General features: G+C 42.9%; 7 protein-coding genes across 7 annotated transcripts; all 7 read right to left on the bottom strand.

Moving 5' to 3' along the window:
- Positions 1–2: 2 nt before the first annotated feature.
- Positions 3–1,709, bottom strand: TM35_000222750 (rhoptry protein; the record flags this gene model as incomplete). The annotated part of the gene is made up of 1 exon (XM_029027322.1): positions 3–1,709. A coding segment is annotated over one exon (1,707 nt), but the record flags the coding sequence as incomplete, so codon positions are not given.
- Positions 1,710–2,327: 618 nt separating this feature from the next.
- On the bottom strand, positions 2,328–3,302 carry TM35_000222740 (uncharacterized protein; the record flags this gene model as incomplete). The annotated part of the gene is made up of 1 exon (XM_029027321.1): positions 2,328–3,302. The coding sequence occupies one exon, from the start codon at positions 3,300–3,302 to the stop codon at positions 2,328–2,330; it is 975 nt and encodes a 324-aa protein (XP_028881541.1).
- A 436-nt stretch (positions 3,303–3,738) lies between these two features.
- On the bottom strand, positions 3,739–7,176 carry TM35_000222730 (uncharacterized protein; the record flags this gene model as incomplete). Its single annotated transcript, XM_029027320.1, has 1 exon — positions 3,739–7,176. One exon carries the CDS (start codon positions 7,174–7,176, stop codon positions 3,739–3,741), a length of 3,438 nt encoding a protein of 1,145 aa, XP_028881540.1.
- An 853-nt stretch (positions 7,177–8,029) lies between these two features.
- TM35_000222720 (uncharacterized protein) lies at positions 8,030–8,584 on the bottom strand (the record flags this gene model as incomplete). The annotated part of the gene is made up of 1 exon (XM_029027319.1): positions 8,030–8,584. The coding sequence occupies one exon, from the start codon at positions 8,582–8,584 to the stop codon at positions 8,030–8,032; it is 555 nt and encodes a 184-aa protein (XP_028881539.1).
- A 604-nt stretch (positions 8,585–9,188) lies between these two features.
- Positions 9,189–10,265, bottom strand: TM35_000222710 (uncharacterized protein; the record flags this gene model as incomplete). Its single annotated transcript, XM_029027318.1, has 1 exon — positions 9,189–10,265. The coding sequence occupies one exon, from the start codon at positions 10,263–10,265 to the stop codon at positions 9,189–9,191; it is 1,077 nt and encodes a 358-aa protein (XP_028881538.1).
- Positions 10,266–10,742: 477 nt separating this feature from the next.
- Positions 10,743–12,395, bottom strand: TM35_000222700 (protein SHQ1; the record flags this gene model as incomplete). The annotated part of the gene is made up of 1 exon (XM_029027317.1): positions 10,743–12,395. The coding sequence occupies one exon, from the start codon at positions 12,393–12,395 to the stop codon at positions 10,743–10,745; it is 1,653 nt and encodes a 550-aa protein (XP_028881537.1).
- Positions 12,396–12,719: 324 nt separating this feature from the next.
- On the bottom strand, positions 12,720–13,301 carry TM35_000222690 (uncharacterized protein; the record flags this gene model as incomplete). The annotated part of the gene is made up of 1 exon (XM_029027316.1): positions 12,720–13,301. The coding sequence occupies one exon, from the start codon at positions 13,299–13,301 to the stop codon at positions 12,720–12,722; it is 582 nt and encodes a 193-aa protein (XP_028881536.1).
- Between the last annotated feature and the right edge of the window lie 210 nt (positions 13,302–13,511).

Below are 13,511 nucleotides of genomic sequence, written 5' to 3'. Positions count from 1 at the left end.
ATCTCTGCCTGAAACTTCTTCATGTCATTCTGTACCTGACCAATTTCCTTCTGAAGTTTCTGGTTTTCCTTCTTTAGCTCCCCATTTTCTTTTTGAACCTTTGGTATATCCTGCTTCAGCTCAACGTTTTCTCTTTGGAGCTTCTGCGTATTCTTGTTTAGCTCAGCATTTTCTTTTTGAAGCTTTAGGTTTTCCTTCTTCCGCTCTCTGTCTTCGTTCTGAAGCTTCAGGTTTTCCTTCTTTAGCTCAACATTTTCTTTCTGAAGCTTCAGGTTTCCTTTCTGCTGCTCAACATTCTCTGCCTGAAGTTTATGCAGTTCCGTATTTAGCTCGTCATTCTCTTCCTGAATCTTCTGGACATCTTTCTTTAGCTCACCAATATCTGCCTGCAGTCCCTGGTTTTCCTGCTGTAGCTGACCATTGTCTGTTTGGAGTTCCTTCTGTAGCTCGCCCTTTTCTTCCTGAAGTTTTTGGTTTTCCTTCTTCAGCTCACCATTCTCTTCCTGAAGTTTTTGGTTTTCCTTCTTCAGCTCACCATTCTCTGCCTGCAGTCCCTGGTTTTCATTCTTTAGCTCACCATTCTCTGCCTGCAGTCCCTGGTTTTCCTGCTGTAGCTGACCATTCTCTGCTTGGAGTTCCTTCTGTAGCTCGCCCTTTTCTTCCTGAAGTTTTTGGTTTTCATTCTTTAGCTCACCAATCTCTGCCTGTAGTCCCTGGTTTTCATTCTCTAGCTGACGTAGGGATTCGCTTTGTGCTTTGCTTTCTTGCAGAAGTCTCTCATTTTGTTCTTTTATGTCTTCGATATGTCTGACACTATTAATTTCATTTTGTTGGTAGTTATTCATAGCTTGTAAGAGTTCATTGTATTGTTGCTGTAATTGTTGTGCCTTTTTTTCATTACTGAGATTTTCCTGCAGAAGTTTATTGTTTTCGTCTTCTGCCTTTTCTTTGGCCTGTTTTGCTAGCTGCAGGATTTGTTGAATATCATTAAGATTTTCTGTTAGTTGATTATTTTCTTTCTGAAGACGTTCAATCTCTTGTTTTCCTTCTTCAAAGATCTCTTTTACCATTCGTTCTTGGTGCTTTGAAGCAATGATGTCATTATTGGCTTCTTTTAAGCGTTGTGCCAGTGATTCAATCTGTTCTTTTGAGTCATTTATTTCTTCTTTTAGCTCTGCAAGAAGATCCTGTTGAGCTTTTCCCATTTCATTGTTTTCCTCCGAATGTAGAAACTCATTATCAGATTTTAGCACTTGCTTCCTCCCTGTTTGAAACTGTTGGTGAAGTTCATCAATTTGCTTTTCCAACGTCTCTTTTTCGTAAAAGAGCTCATCACGTTCTTTTCTTAACGTGTTGATTTCATCTTGTTGAGCTGCAATTAGTACATCGCGTCGGCTATTATTGTTGTCGCGGTAAAGTTTTTCAAGTTCTTCAAGCGTTAACGCCTTCTTTGAGGTATCCTCATGCTCATCATCGTATTTGGGGATAATGTGTATCCCCACAGAGCTGCTGTGTAGGACGTGATTTTTCTTAGGCGTATCGTTTTGTGATTGTTGCCCTGATAATCCTTGTTTCAAAAAGGATGAATTGTTCGATAAATGCCCCTGTTGGAGCTGCGGTGCGTACAAGTGCGTTGGATGATCACATTTCGGGCAGTATGACATCATAGTGAGAGTGCCACAGGCCCCGCACTGAGATACTTCGCTCATTGCCTTCTATAGTGTACTCGTTAAATAGGAGATGGATGTATGGTGGTTTTAATATCAAAGGAGAAATAAATAAAAATATGAAGCTAAAACTATGTTAAAGCTGTTATAACTACTTTTGACGATAATTACCTCGTGACTTTGGGCTTTCAATAATAAGAAAAGAAGTAAACAAAAAAAAAAAGAAAATATACTCCAAACAAACACACAAACACACCAAGCAACAACAACAACAACAAAAAAAAAAATCATAGTGGGAAAAAGGTTGATTTCTGTCATGAATGATAACACAAGAATGAAAGAAAGGTAGAAAATGTGTGTGAATAAGAAATATGTTGGTGTATTGTAGGCACCCACAGAGAGAGAGATACATACATACCCCTAGAAAAAAAAGAAACACAAAACACAAAAGTTCTTCTTCAACGATAGAAAAACTGAATGGCAAATCATAAAACCCATCCACGGAGTACATACTGCCGTACTCAATTGCCCACTCCAATGTTGACAGAAAATAATAATAATAGTAATAATAATAATAATAATAATAATAATAATAATAATAATAATAATAATAATAATAATTCATTACATCGTCTGAGTGTCATTAATGTCAAATGTATTTTAACGGTTTTGAAGAAGAAAACGCTCACGAAGGCGTTGTAGTTGGCTTTCTAAGAGACAACATCTTGCCTCTAAACGTCTATTAGATGCCAATAATGAGTTCTTTTCATCATCATAAATACCTTCTTTCAGCAAAGGTGTCTCCTCAAAGGTATTTTGAAGCGTTTGTAGTGAATTCTTTTCCACTATTTTTACTGGAGAGACTTGTGCTAAAGTTGGTGTAGAAACCGAAGAGTATGGAATTGTTGTGAACAGACGTTTGGCAGACACTTCTTCTTGTTCTCCTTCCCGTGGCTGTAATAATAAAGAAAAAAAACCTGCATCCCCAACCGATTGGGTTTTTTTGCCAGTAGAATTATCTGGTGTCGACTTATCAGTCGTCGGACACACGCCGCTTGAAGATTGCCTACTCTTTTCCAACTCCCGCAACGACCGAGTCAGTCTCACTCGCAATTGTTGTGATTCTGCAAGAATTGACTGTTGTTCAATTTCCGTTATACCTAAACGTACTTCCGCTTGTTCAACAGCGACCTGAAGCTTTTTGTTTTCTTCGATAAGTTCTCTGATGGTACTCTCTCCCAGCACTCGCTGTTCTTCCATGGCCTGAACTTTCTCTTTAAGCATGTCCCTTTCGGCACTGACCTTTTCAAGCTGATCTAAACAAACACGGTACCGCCACTCGGTAAGCGTCATCTGGGATCCATTTTTCTTGCAAGATGGAAATGAGGAATCTGATGCACGCAAACATTTATTACCCCCCTCATGATGATGATGATTATTATTATTATTACTTTTGTCTATGATGATACTAACAGCACGGGGTCTCGTCTCCTGTTTGTCTACTTTCTCTGCGCCATGACGACCTAATTCCTCTTTGGGTGTATTGGCCAAATCCAAGCTTGTCTTAAGGGGTGAGGGGACCCTGGGTGTTGTGGCGACGCCGCAATTAGGACACATGTGAGGCTGCGTCTTCATGCTGCTACTGTTCACGTCAAAGAAACAGGGAAAAAGAAAACGAGAAATTGCAAGTGAACCTTATTTTCATGCAAGTAAATTAATAAAAAAAAGTAAAAACACATACATCAAGTACTTTCTTCTTCACGTCGTTTTTTTTTTTTTTTTTTTCTTTGTTCGTTCTCGTGTGCATACGTATGTTTGCGTGTGTCTGTATGTATGCTCCTCAGTCACTCCCAAGAGAGAAACGACAAGAAAAAAAAAAAGAAAACAATGGTCTCTGTCTTTGTTGCCCTTTTTTTTTCTTTTTTTTTTTTTTTTTACTATCATTACCAATTATCATTATTATTATTATTATTATTATTACTTTTTTTTTTTTCTTCTTAATCGTGATTTGGCATTTTCTACCATTTCCAGCTACGATACATTCCACTTATACAAATAATAATCATCAAAATCAGAGGCATCCATATTGTCTTAGTGTATTTTGCAACTCAAGAGGGAGTTGTGTGCATGCCTCATTCCACTGATCTCTGCAGTGCTGGATAAATGGTACCACACCTTGGTGTACGAGAAGTTTTTTCTGCTCCTCCTCCACTGTACGAGAGGCGAGAACGGCGGCGATGCAGCGCAGCATCTCGCTCCCACACTGGACGGCGATGAACTGCCCCTCCCCTGTCAAGAGATGTACGAGTGTACGTATAGCGTTCTCATTCTCTGACTTATCCACCCGCATGGGGACGTGTGTGAGCAGCACTGGGACGGCGGTGTGCAGCAGTGCGTCGCCTTGTGGGAGTCGCCGCAGGATGGAGCAGACGGCGGAGGTGGCGTTATCGACGGCGGCGGCGCTCTCGTGCTGTTCGTTCTGCAGCAGCGGGGCGAGGGCCTGCAGGAGCGCAGCGGCACCGGTGGGGTCCCACGCGTCGTTCTCCGCGGCGGTGCGCAGCAGAAACGCCGCGTTGGACCGCACGGCGGAGTCGTCGGCCGCGAGGAGCCGAACGGCGAGTTGAATGGCGGGCGCCACGAACGCCCCGCCGGCCGCCCCGAGCGCCGCCAACACGACCGCCACGCAGCCGGCCGCCATCACGACGTCCTCCGCCGGCCGCTCATCGCCGGTGTACGGCAGCAGCAGCGGCAGGAGGACCTCCGCGGAGGGCCGGAAGGACGGGCCGTACGCCTTCGCAAAGGCCTCCAGCATTTCACACACCGCGTCCATCAGCACACCGTCATGGTCCTCGCCAAGCTGTACATCCGCGTTGGGGTTCCCCGCAGCATCATTATCATCATCGTCATCCTCATCATCATCATCATCCTCGAGAAATTTTTGGCAAGGAGTACCTTGACGAAGAAGTGTTGCCACAGTATGGACAAATGCCTCAATGTCTTCTAGAATTGTTTGAGGACCAAAGAAGTTAAATAGTAATTCCAATGCATCACATGCGGATGCAACAACTTCCTTATCAGTTTCCTGATAAATACAGGGGAGTAATGTGCTATTAAGAAGAGTGTCTAACATCCCACGTGCGTATGGTGTAAGAGTATCTTCAGTAATAGACTTTACGACTGTATCTGAACCATGTGCCGCTTTTGTCAACTTTGCAAGTGTGGTGAGTGTATTACAGCGAATATTATTATGAAAATGTGTATCAAGTTGCTCCATCGCTGACCAACAAAGATCAATACGGTTAACTCCAAAATTAGCAAGAAGTACCTCAGCACATACACCAATAAAGTAAACAGCACTACTCTTCTCTTCAACATCTGCTGTTCGTACACGTGCATGAATTTCTTGTTCTTCTTCTTCCTCCTCTTCCTCATCATCATTATTATTATTTTCATCATCATTACCAGCAATATTATTATCTACTTTCATGTTAAAACTTTTCATACCCCCTTCAGCCAGTAGGTGTTTGTTTTCGTAGAGTGTTCGATCTTCATGGATAGTCTGCAATGCACAGTTAACTGAGTCATCAAGGTAAGGCATAAAATCTTCACGTAGTGTTTCACAAAGATTTGATAAGAATCCAAAACTCTCTTCTCGTAGTTCTGCTTGACGTGTTTGAAGGTTCTCTACAACTCGTTCCATGAAGAATGACAAGTGTGGCAAAAATGCCTCTTTTCCAATAGCATTTGCAATGATTCCCGCCGCTTCTGTAACCTTTGCACGCAACAAAATTGTATCTGGGGTACGAAGCATAAGAGGTCCCTTAAGTAACTCAAGGCAATGTGATGCATGAACCTGAAATGATGGACAGCGAGTCATTGCCAATGATGATATTACTCCACATAATTCCTTCTGTGTTTGAAGAGAACTTCTTCCAAGGGCGTCTAAAACGGCTGGCAGTACCATTTCCACGTAGGGTTCCACATCTTCGGCTACATTTTCACATAAGGTATCTAATGCCCCTGCAACGCGACGACGAACTCCATCCTCATCATCATGAAGCAGCGGAACAAGCATGGGAAAGAGTTGTTGATGGTACTCTAAAATCTCTGGTTGAAGATGAGCACAGAAGTATGTAAGAGAAAAGGCAGCAGCTTCACGAGGTACTGGATTACTATCCTGTAAATAATCTTGTGTTAACTTTAACACGTATTGTACTCTATGACGAAGATAACCTGGATTTCCTTCTGCTAAACAAGCAAGTGAAAGAATAGCGGCTTTGCGTTCAAGAGGTCCAGCTTGTGGAGTTTCTACCACTTGTGAAATAAGGGGAATAAGTACACCCGTAAAAGACTTTGCAGACACTTTTGTAGCCAATGTACTAAGCAAACGTCCAGCGTACATACAAGGTGGATTTACATGCAACATCTCTGTATCATCATCATCATCATCATCGTCGTAATTACCATTCGAATTCATATGGTTATGATTATCATCTTCGCCCTCATCTTCCTCCTCGACATGTGCCATCTCTGGAAGAGAAATGGTGCCGTCCTCGCCCATGACACGCATGCATGCAGTGATAATGGGTTCCAGCAATACTTTAGTAACAAACTTTGGCTTCTCATTCACAAGCGTCACGAGTAATTCACTACTGTTCTGTCGTACACGCGGCTGATTCGTTGGGTTCGCCAATACTGACAACACATCCAGAGCCACATCGCGGAGAAGTGCCTCATGCCGCCGCACGCTCAGCTCCCCGATGAGTTGCTCCAGTAAATCCAGCACGCCAACACACAAACTCGCCATTCCACTCACGGCGGCGTACTGTGTGAGTAACGATCGGCACTGCGGCACCACACGCAACAGCAACAACTCCCGCACCTCCCGCCGCTCCACAACAAACGGCAACAACACCGCAACGGCCCGCAGCGCCGCCCGCAAGACCGTCACGTCCGAGTCCGACATCCCCCGCACCACCGCGTCCGCGACGAGTCCGCTAAGACTGCCGCACTCGCCCACCACCTCCGCAATGCTGTACGCCAGCACCATCGCCAGTTCCCGCATCTCCACGCGGGGATCCTCCGCGGCGGTGCGGATCGCCTGCTGCAGCTCCGGCCACACACCGCCGCTCTGCAGAGCATCCGCCCGCGCAATGCGGGAAACAAGATGGGCCACCGCAAACCTCACCACACGCACCGGCTCGACACCAAGCTGGGTGAGAAGTATACATTTAAGCTCCGCGCGTGACTCCATTGGAAGCGCCTGCCATAGTGAAAACACTTTTTTACGAAGAAGCACAGCAGCAAGTTGGCGAACACCCGCAGTTGCACCTTGCATGTCCTGCAAAACATTCACCAAATGCATAAGTGTACCAGGTTTATTTAGAGACTGCACCACAGACGCCTCTACAGTACGACGTTCATTGTTATCGGTTGAATTTAGGATGGTGTAGAGCATGCGGTGAAGGTCCGCCAAAGTAAGGTCATTCTCACTTGTGACAGGAGGCATTATTTTTTTTTGTTGTTGTTGTTGCTGTTCTTCTTTTCCTTTTTTTTTGTTTTCCTCTCCCTCTTTCTCTCTCTCCCTGTGTGTGTGTGTTAACGCACTTCTAGCAAGAAATTCAAAAGAAGAAAAAAAAAATTAGGGGAATTATACCTATTCCAGATTGATATGGATGTATAAGAAAGAAAACTCAAGTTGTCCTTGAGCATTTTACTTTCCTCATTGTTCTTATTATTATTATTTTACTTATTCCTTTTTCTTTTGTTCTTTATTAATTGTTCATTTTGTTTGTAATTAGGCTACCACATCCCATTGTTGGCAATGCATAGCTTACCAGTCTTTGGTACTACATCCCATCACCACACTATTACTAACCATAACGCTAAGATTGAGTGAGAGAAATGGAAGCAGCAACACCAGTAGAAAAAATACAAACAAACAAACAAACAAGAAGGTCTTTAAGGGGAAATGGAGTTTTCTCCTCATGGTGTCCCATAGAAACACAGAGAAAAATATACAGAAAAAAGAAAAAAAAAGAAAAATAGAATTAAAAAAAAAAAGATCAAACAGAGTAATCACAAAGTGGTACTTTTTTATTTGTTTCACTTGATGTATCGTCTCTTCGTTTTATTGCTTTTCTTTTTTTCCCCCTCTTCCTTTTCTCGTTTTCGCTCTTATTTACTCCTTTGTCCCTTTGATTTCATTATTCTTTCTTTTTTTTTCTCTAATTATTTTTTTTTTTTTCTGCTTTAAGAAAAGGAAACCACCATGTTTGCTCAGCTGCTGCTGTTCCACCATCTAGTACGGCTTCTGAATACCGCACACAGACACACACACACCATCCCCTCATGTTTTCATTCTAAACGGCGTACTTGGAAACCATGGAGAAGATCATGCAGATTAAGTACGTTACGAAGAGAATCACATCAACGGCAATATGCATATAAGACTCACGCTCTAATCGGCCCATCTCACGCCATAGACTTGTCGCATCCACAAAGAAGACCCCACGGTACATACGCCAGAAAAGGAACAATAAGGCGAGTAGAAAAAATACAGACACTACGACGCTATCAAGAAAGAATAATGCATGTATGGACTGCAGCACACGAAGAGCAACATAGATTTCGAGTACTGGATTAACAGTTCGCTCACATTCTAACACGTTGAGGCACTTATCACGACAATCCGCAATATTGAGGGCGAAAATCATAGCGAAGATAAGCATAATAAGTTGCATAAGACCAGAAGCTACCCATGCACCTATAAAGTGCAGAAGACTTGCAAAGAAGGTCCCAATAGCAATACAGTATGCGAAAAGGAAAAAGTATGCCCGTTTTCGCTCTCCAGCGGAGTGTTTTGATGGATTACAGAGTGTATGCCACACTTCTCGCTGCTGCTCAAGGAAACGCATGACTCCGGATCTATTGAATGTTTAAAATTCTTTTTTTTTTCTTTTTTTGTTTATATTATTTCGTTATCGCCTTTATCTACGGATCCCAACAAAAACACAACAACAGTGCACGTGTGGGGACCAGATCTTCTTCATAGATGAAATAGTATTGCATTGAAATACAAAAAAAAATAAAAAAAAAATAGAAAAACAAATAGGAGAGAACGAAAAGAAAAAAAAAGAGAAAAAAAAAAGAATCAATGAGGTAAATAGTATAACCAAAATATAAAGAAAGGAAAGAAGAAATGTACGGAAAACATAGAAAGATTGAATATCGTATTAGTTTACACGCGTTTGGTTTCGCATTGCGTTCTTGTTTACCCACCCCCTTTCCCTTCTGCGTACTTAACCCCTCTATTAAGAATAAAGGGAAAAAGGGAACATATATATATATATATCTAGAGAGAGATATTAATACGGAGATAACAATAACAACCAACACACAAGTACACGCACACATATACAACAAATACACAATGAATCTTTCTTTTCCCCCTCTTCCTTTCATACACCAACACACAAACACACACACATAGTCTCTCTCTCTCTCTCGTCCCTTCTCTCTCTATGCATCTATGTTGAAGGACCACCAGGTGACACCATGTGCTGCTGTGGCCACAAGCGCATACTTTGAGTTCACACTCAACGCAACGGGAACATCACTGTCTTTGCATTGCAGTTCAAACCGCAGTTGCCCTTTACTGCACTCCTGCGAGATCTGCGAGGCGTCGTATCCGCCGTAGACCAACAGATGACGTCCGGCATTCATAAATGTAGACGGCTGCACCACTAACGACTCGGCGAGATTGGGAAAAACATACTTTGCGCCAACAGCATCACCAGCGCCTAAAAAATGGCGTCGTGCCGCATCGTGAAAATACGAGCAAGCCACAACTTCACGGCCCATATCATAAACAATAGCTTCACCAGAGGAAGATGTAAGCAAGAGATGACGACCATCTGCGCTCACTTCGGCTCCTTTACACCGTGAGGCTGCACCCGAGTCGGTGAAAATGGTTTTGTTCTCTACAGACAACAATGGTGTGCTGAACATCTTACGACAGTCAAATACACGCACATGATAATCGTCTCCAATGACGAGTTTCCCACCATCTGGGCTGAAGGACACTGCCCCTCTGTTTCCCACCACTGTGCGTTCCCCAGAGGCCGCAAGAGCACCGGAGATGAGTGGGTGAAATAACAACAACCGCCCTTGTGTGGAGAAAACAGATGCAATCACATCACTTTGTGGACACTGCGCAATGGTTGAATACACCGGTGTATTTACAGTAGCGCGAAGCTCCGGCACCTCATCACTAATAAACGCCATAGCAGCAAAGAACTGTGCCGTGCTAAGACTCAAGAGATACAAGTGACCATCCCCACTATGCCGTGGAGCCACGCAGACCACATCACTGGACTGTGTAAACTTCGCGCAGTGCACACCGAATGCCTCCAACTGTATCGTCTCTGTGTGCCGCATTGCCGTCACGTCCAGCAGCCGCAACGCGTCATCGGCGTGTGATGAGATGAAATACCGTCCGTCCAGTGAGAAGTCCATCGTGACAACACGCGGGTCGCTAATGCCGTTGAAGAAGTGTGAGGCCACCTCAATGGGGCCACTGTCGGGCACACGGGACATGGCACTCTACTGCGTACACCAGGGGAGTCCCTCAACACTATTATCGAACATACTCAATGCCACGAGTAGAGAGAAGAAAAGAAAAAGAAGAAGAAAAGAAAAACAAGAAAAACATGTGCAAAAAAAAAGGGGAGAATAGAGAAAAAGAAAGGAGACAAAATAACCAAAAATAAAAAAAGAAACAAAATAAAAAAAATGCAAAAAAAAAAAAAAACACTTGAATCCCTCATACTCAAGTGGAAGAAAGAGAATGAGAAATCGAGAGGAAGAAAAATGTATATTAGGCGGTGTGAGTTAAATATTTCTCTCTTTCTCTCTCTCTCTCTCTCTTTTTTTTTTCTTCTTTTTGATTTGTAAATGTTTTTTTTAAATCGTTTCGGTTACCTTAAAAACTTCTCTTTTTTTTTTCATTGAAAAAAAAAGAAAAAATCTTTTTAGCTTGATCCACTGCCTTAATTCAATCAGGAATTATGAACGTCATGAGATGGGCAAACCCAAGTTGAGTAAATGCAGCGGAAGAAGAGTCTTTTTATCACGTATAAGAAGTGATGATGATGTGCTGACTGTTGTCTCTTCTGGTGTTGCACGGATAATGTGTGCATGCAATTCTAATGCTAGTTGTAGCAGCTGCTCATCTGCATTTTGCACATTTAGCCAATATCCAATGAGAGGATTTAAAAATAGAATAACAAGTACGTGACGATGCTCAGCATGTGCAAGAATTTCACGTACACGCAATAATGCTTTTAAAACATATGATTTACCCATCAACAGACGAATGCCTACAGATGAGAAGACTCGTTGTACAAGAGAAAAATCCCGATGGAGTGGATAAATAAGAGCACGGCGTGCAAAAAATATACAAGCATCATATAAATTATCTGCAGGATCAAGCCATGAAAGAGCAGGACTTAATTTACAAATATTCCAGAGTGATTCACTACAGCCACTTCCTTCCGTTACAATATCATCATAAGCCTCTGCGAAAAGAATATCTGCTGTGAGGGCATTCACAACAGATGCAGTGGGAGGAAATAGTAATCTTGGTGCTGTAATGTGAATCATGACTTGATGTTCTTCTTGTGTAAAGGAGGCAGATGGACGTTGTTGGGGAACAGCCAGTACTGCACTTCTACAAGGTACATTTCCAGCCGTAATAATTTCCTCACTATTGTTGTCCATAGGCATAGTAGCTTCCAATGTTGGTACTTCTTCAATAAGTGGCTTCTTAAACTCTGCGATATTGCCTGCCCATACATCCACTACGCCTGTTGAGATTGGAAGCACCGCATCCTCATCCTCCAATACATCCTCAGCGTTAGTACTCATAGTATTATTATTATTATTATTATTATTATTATTATTATTATTATTAGTGGGAACAGGGGCTTCCATCGCAGCTGCAGCGGGAGCCACATAACGTATACCTTCTCTCTCCAACGCGGCTACATATTCTAAACGGTGTTCGGGTACGTAACTCAACAGCCGTCGCACTTCACCATCGGCATCTTCAAAACTCACAAGAAGAGCGTCTTCGTCAAAGGCATTACTTTCATCCTGTAGACGAAGTTGTCGTCGTTGGGCTGCAGTTGTCTCGTCTGGATTGATGGGTAAGTCAAGCACATCCGCAACAACATCCGGGTCGCGTGAGGCGAACAAACCTGAGAAATTCCCCGCAAAGCCGTAATCACCGAATCCAGTTTCTCCTCCCAAAGGACTTGAAGGTAACTGTTGGCGAAATTCCATTTCATCCTCTTCTAACAGTGCGGTATTGGATGCTTCCACACTACTTTCAGTCCCGCCTACAAGCTGTACAAGTTGAAGTCGTTCTTTTTCTGTAGCGATCAAGTAGGCTGGATTATCTAATTGCGTGAACACTTCCCCAGGAGATTCTTTTGGGATGTATACAGTCAGTATATTTGTCTCCACAGCAAATGTGGCCCGCTCTCCACAACCTTCAACGATGGGTTGATCAAATTTAAGTCGAAGATAATATGGCGCGCAGTGAAAGGTGAATTGGTGTCTCAGAATACTAAACACAGCCTTTGTTACTTTGCAAAGAGCAGACAATGTAATAGAAACTATAATAAACGAATCATCTTGCGTACATACAAAGATCGGTGTCAACATCTCCAAGAAACACACAGACAGACTCTTTCTCTCTCCTTCAATTTATTTATATGTATCCTACTCTTTCTTCTACTCTTTATATCCCTTCTAGTGAGAAGTTAAACCCTTCTCTTCCCCACTTTTTTCTTCTGCTGTCTATTAAACGACCTTACCAACTTCACCATCAAGAGTTAATAATAATAATAATAAAAAAGAGAAAAGAAAAAAGAAAAAAGTGCAAGATTAAAGATATAGAATTTATAATAATAATAATAAATAATACTAATAAACGCAAGGTCAACAACATCTATAAATCTTGTTAACATAACATAACACGTGAAAAGTTCAACTATGCAGCAGTGCTGCAATTTCCTTCTCCGCCTGCAGATTCCTCTGCCCCGGTGAAAGTTGAACAGCTGCCCTAAAATCACACAGTGCGGACTCATTATCACCCAGTGCCCGACTCGCCAGGCCGCGGCGGTACAACACCTTCACTTTGAGATCGTTGGGCAGCGGACTGGCCGTACTGTCGGGCTGCTGCAGCAGCAGAGTGGCCATTATCCGCGCCTCCTCCGGCCGCTGCAGCCGCAGAAAGACCATCACTACATTCGCCCGCACTGTGTAGTCAACTAACATCGACTCCGCGTCCACATCGCGGAGGGCTGCGGTCACGTCCAGACACTCCTGATACGCCGCGAGTGCCTCTTCATAGCGGGAAGCCTGAAAGTGTGCATTCGCGCGTTCTTTCAGAGAGTGGAGCATATCGTGATAGCGACGCTGCTCCTCTGTGTACTCCACTGGAGTGCCGTTCTTCTTGTTTACATCCACACTTGTGCGGCGGCCCCGTCGGCGTGCGATTGTGTAGAGAAGCACAGATGGGATGATCACAGCAATCCCCGTCAGTAACATCCATCGACGTCGGCCCATCCCGTCAGAAATGACTAACAAACACAACAAAGAAAGAGAAGAGAAAGGGAGAAAAAAAAAAAAAAGAGGATGTCTGATTTATTTACGAGAACTTATCAAAACGACGAATGTCAGTAAAACAAAGGGAATGTGACTGCGGTTTACATTGCGTCAACGTCTGCCCGTTCTTTTTTTTTTTTTTTTTTTTTTTTTTTTTTTTTTTTTTTTTTT

The sequence above is a fragment of the Trypanosoma theileri genome, assembly GCF_002087225.1.
Source record: "Trypanosoma theileri isolate Edinburgh chromosome Unknown TM35_Tth_22_V1, whole genome shotgun sequence".
NCBI classification, from domain to species: domain Eukaryota; phylum Euglenozoa; class Kinetoplastea; order Trypanosomatida; family Trypanosomatidae; genus Trypanosoma; species Trypanosoma theileri.
Note: the sequence above shows the minus strand (reverse complement) of the source record. Positions and strands in the feature narration are given on the sequence as shown.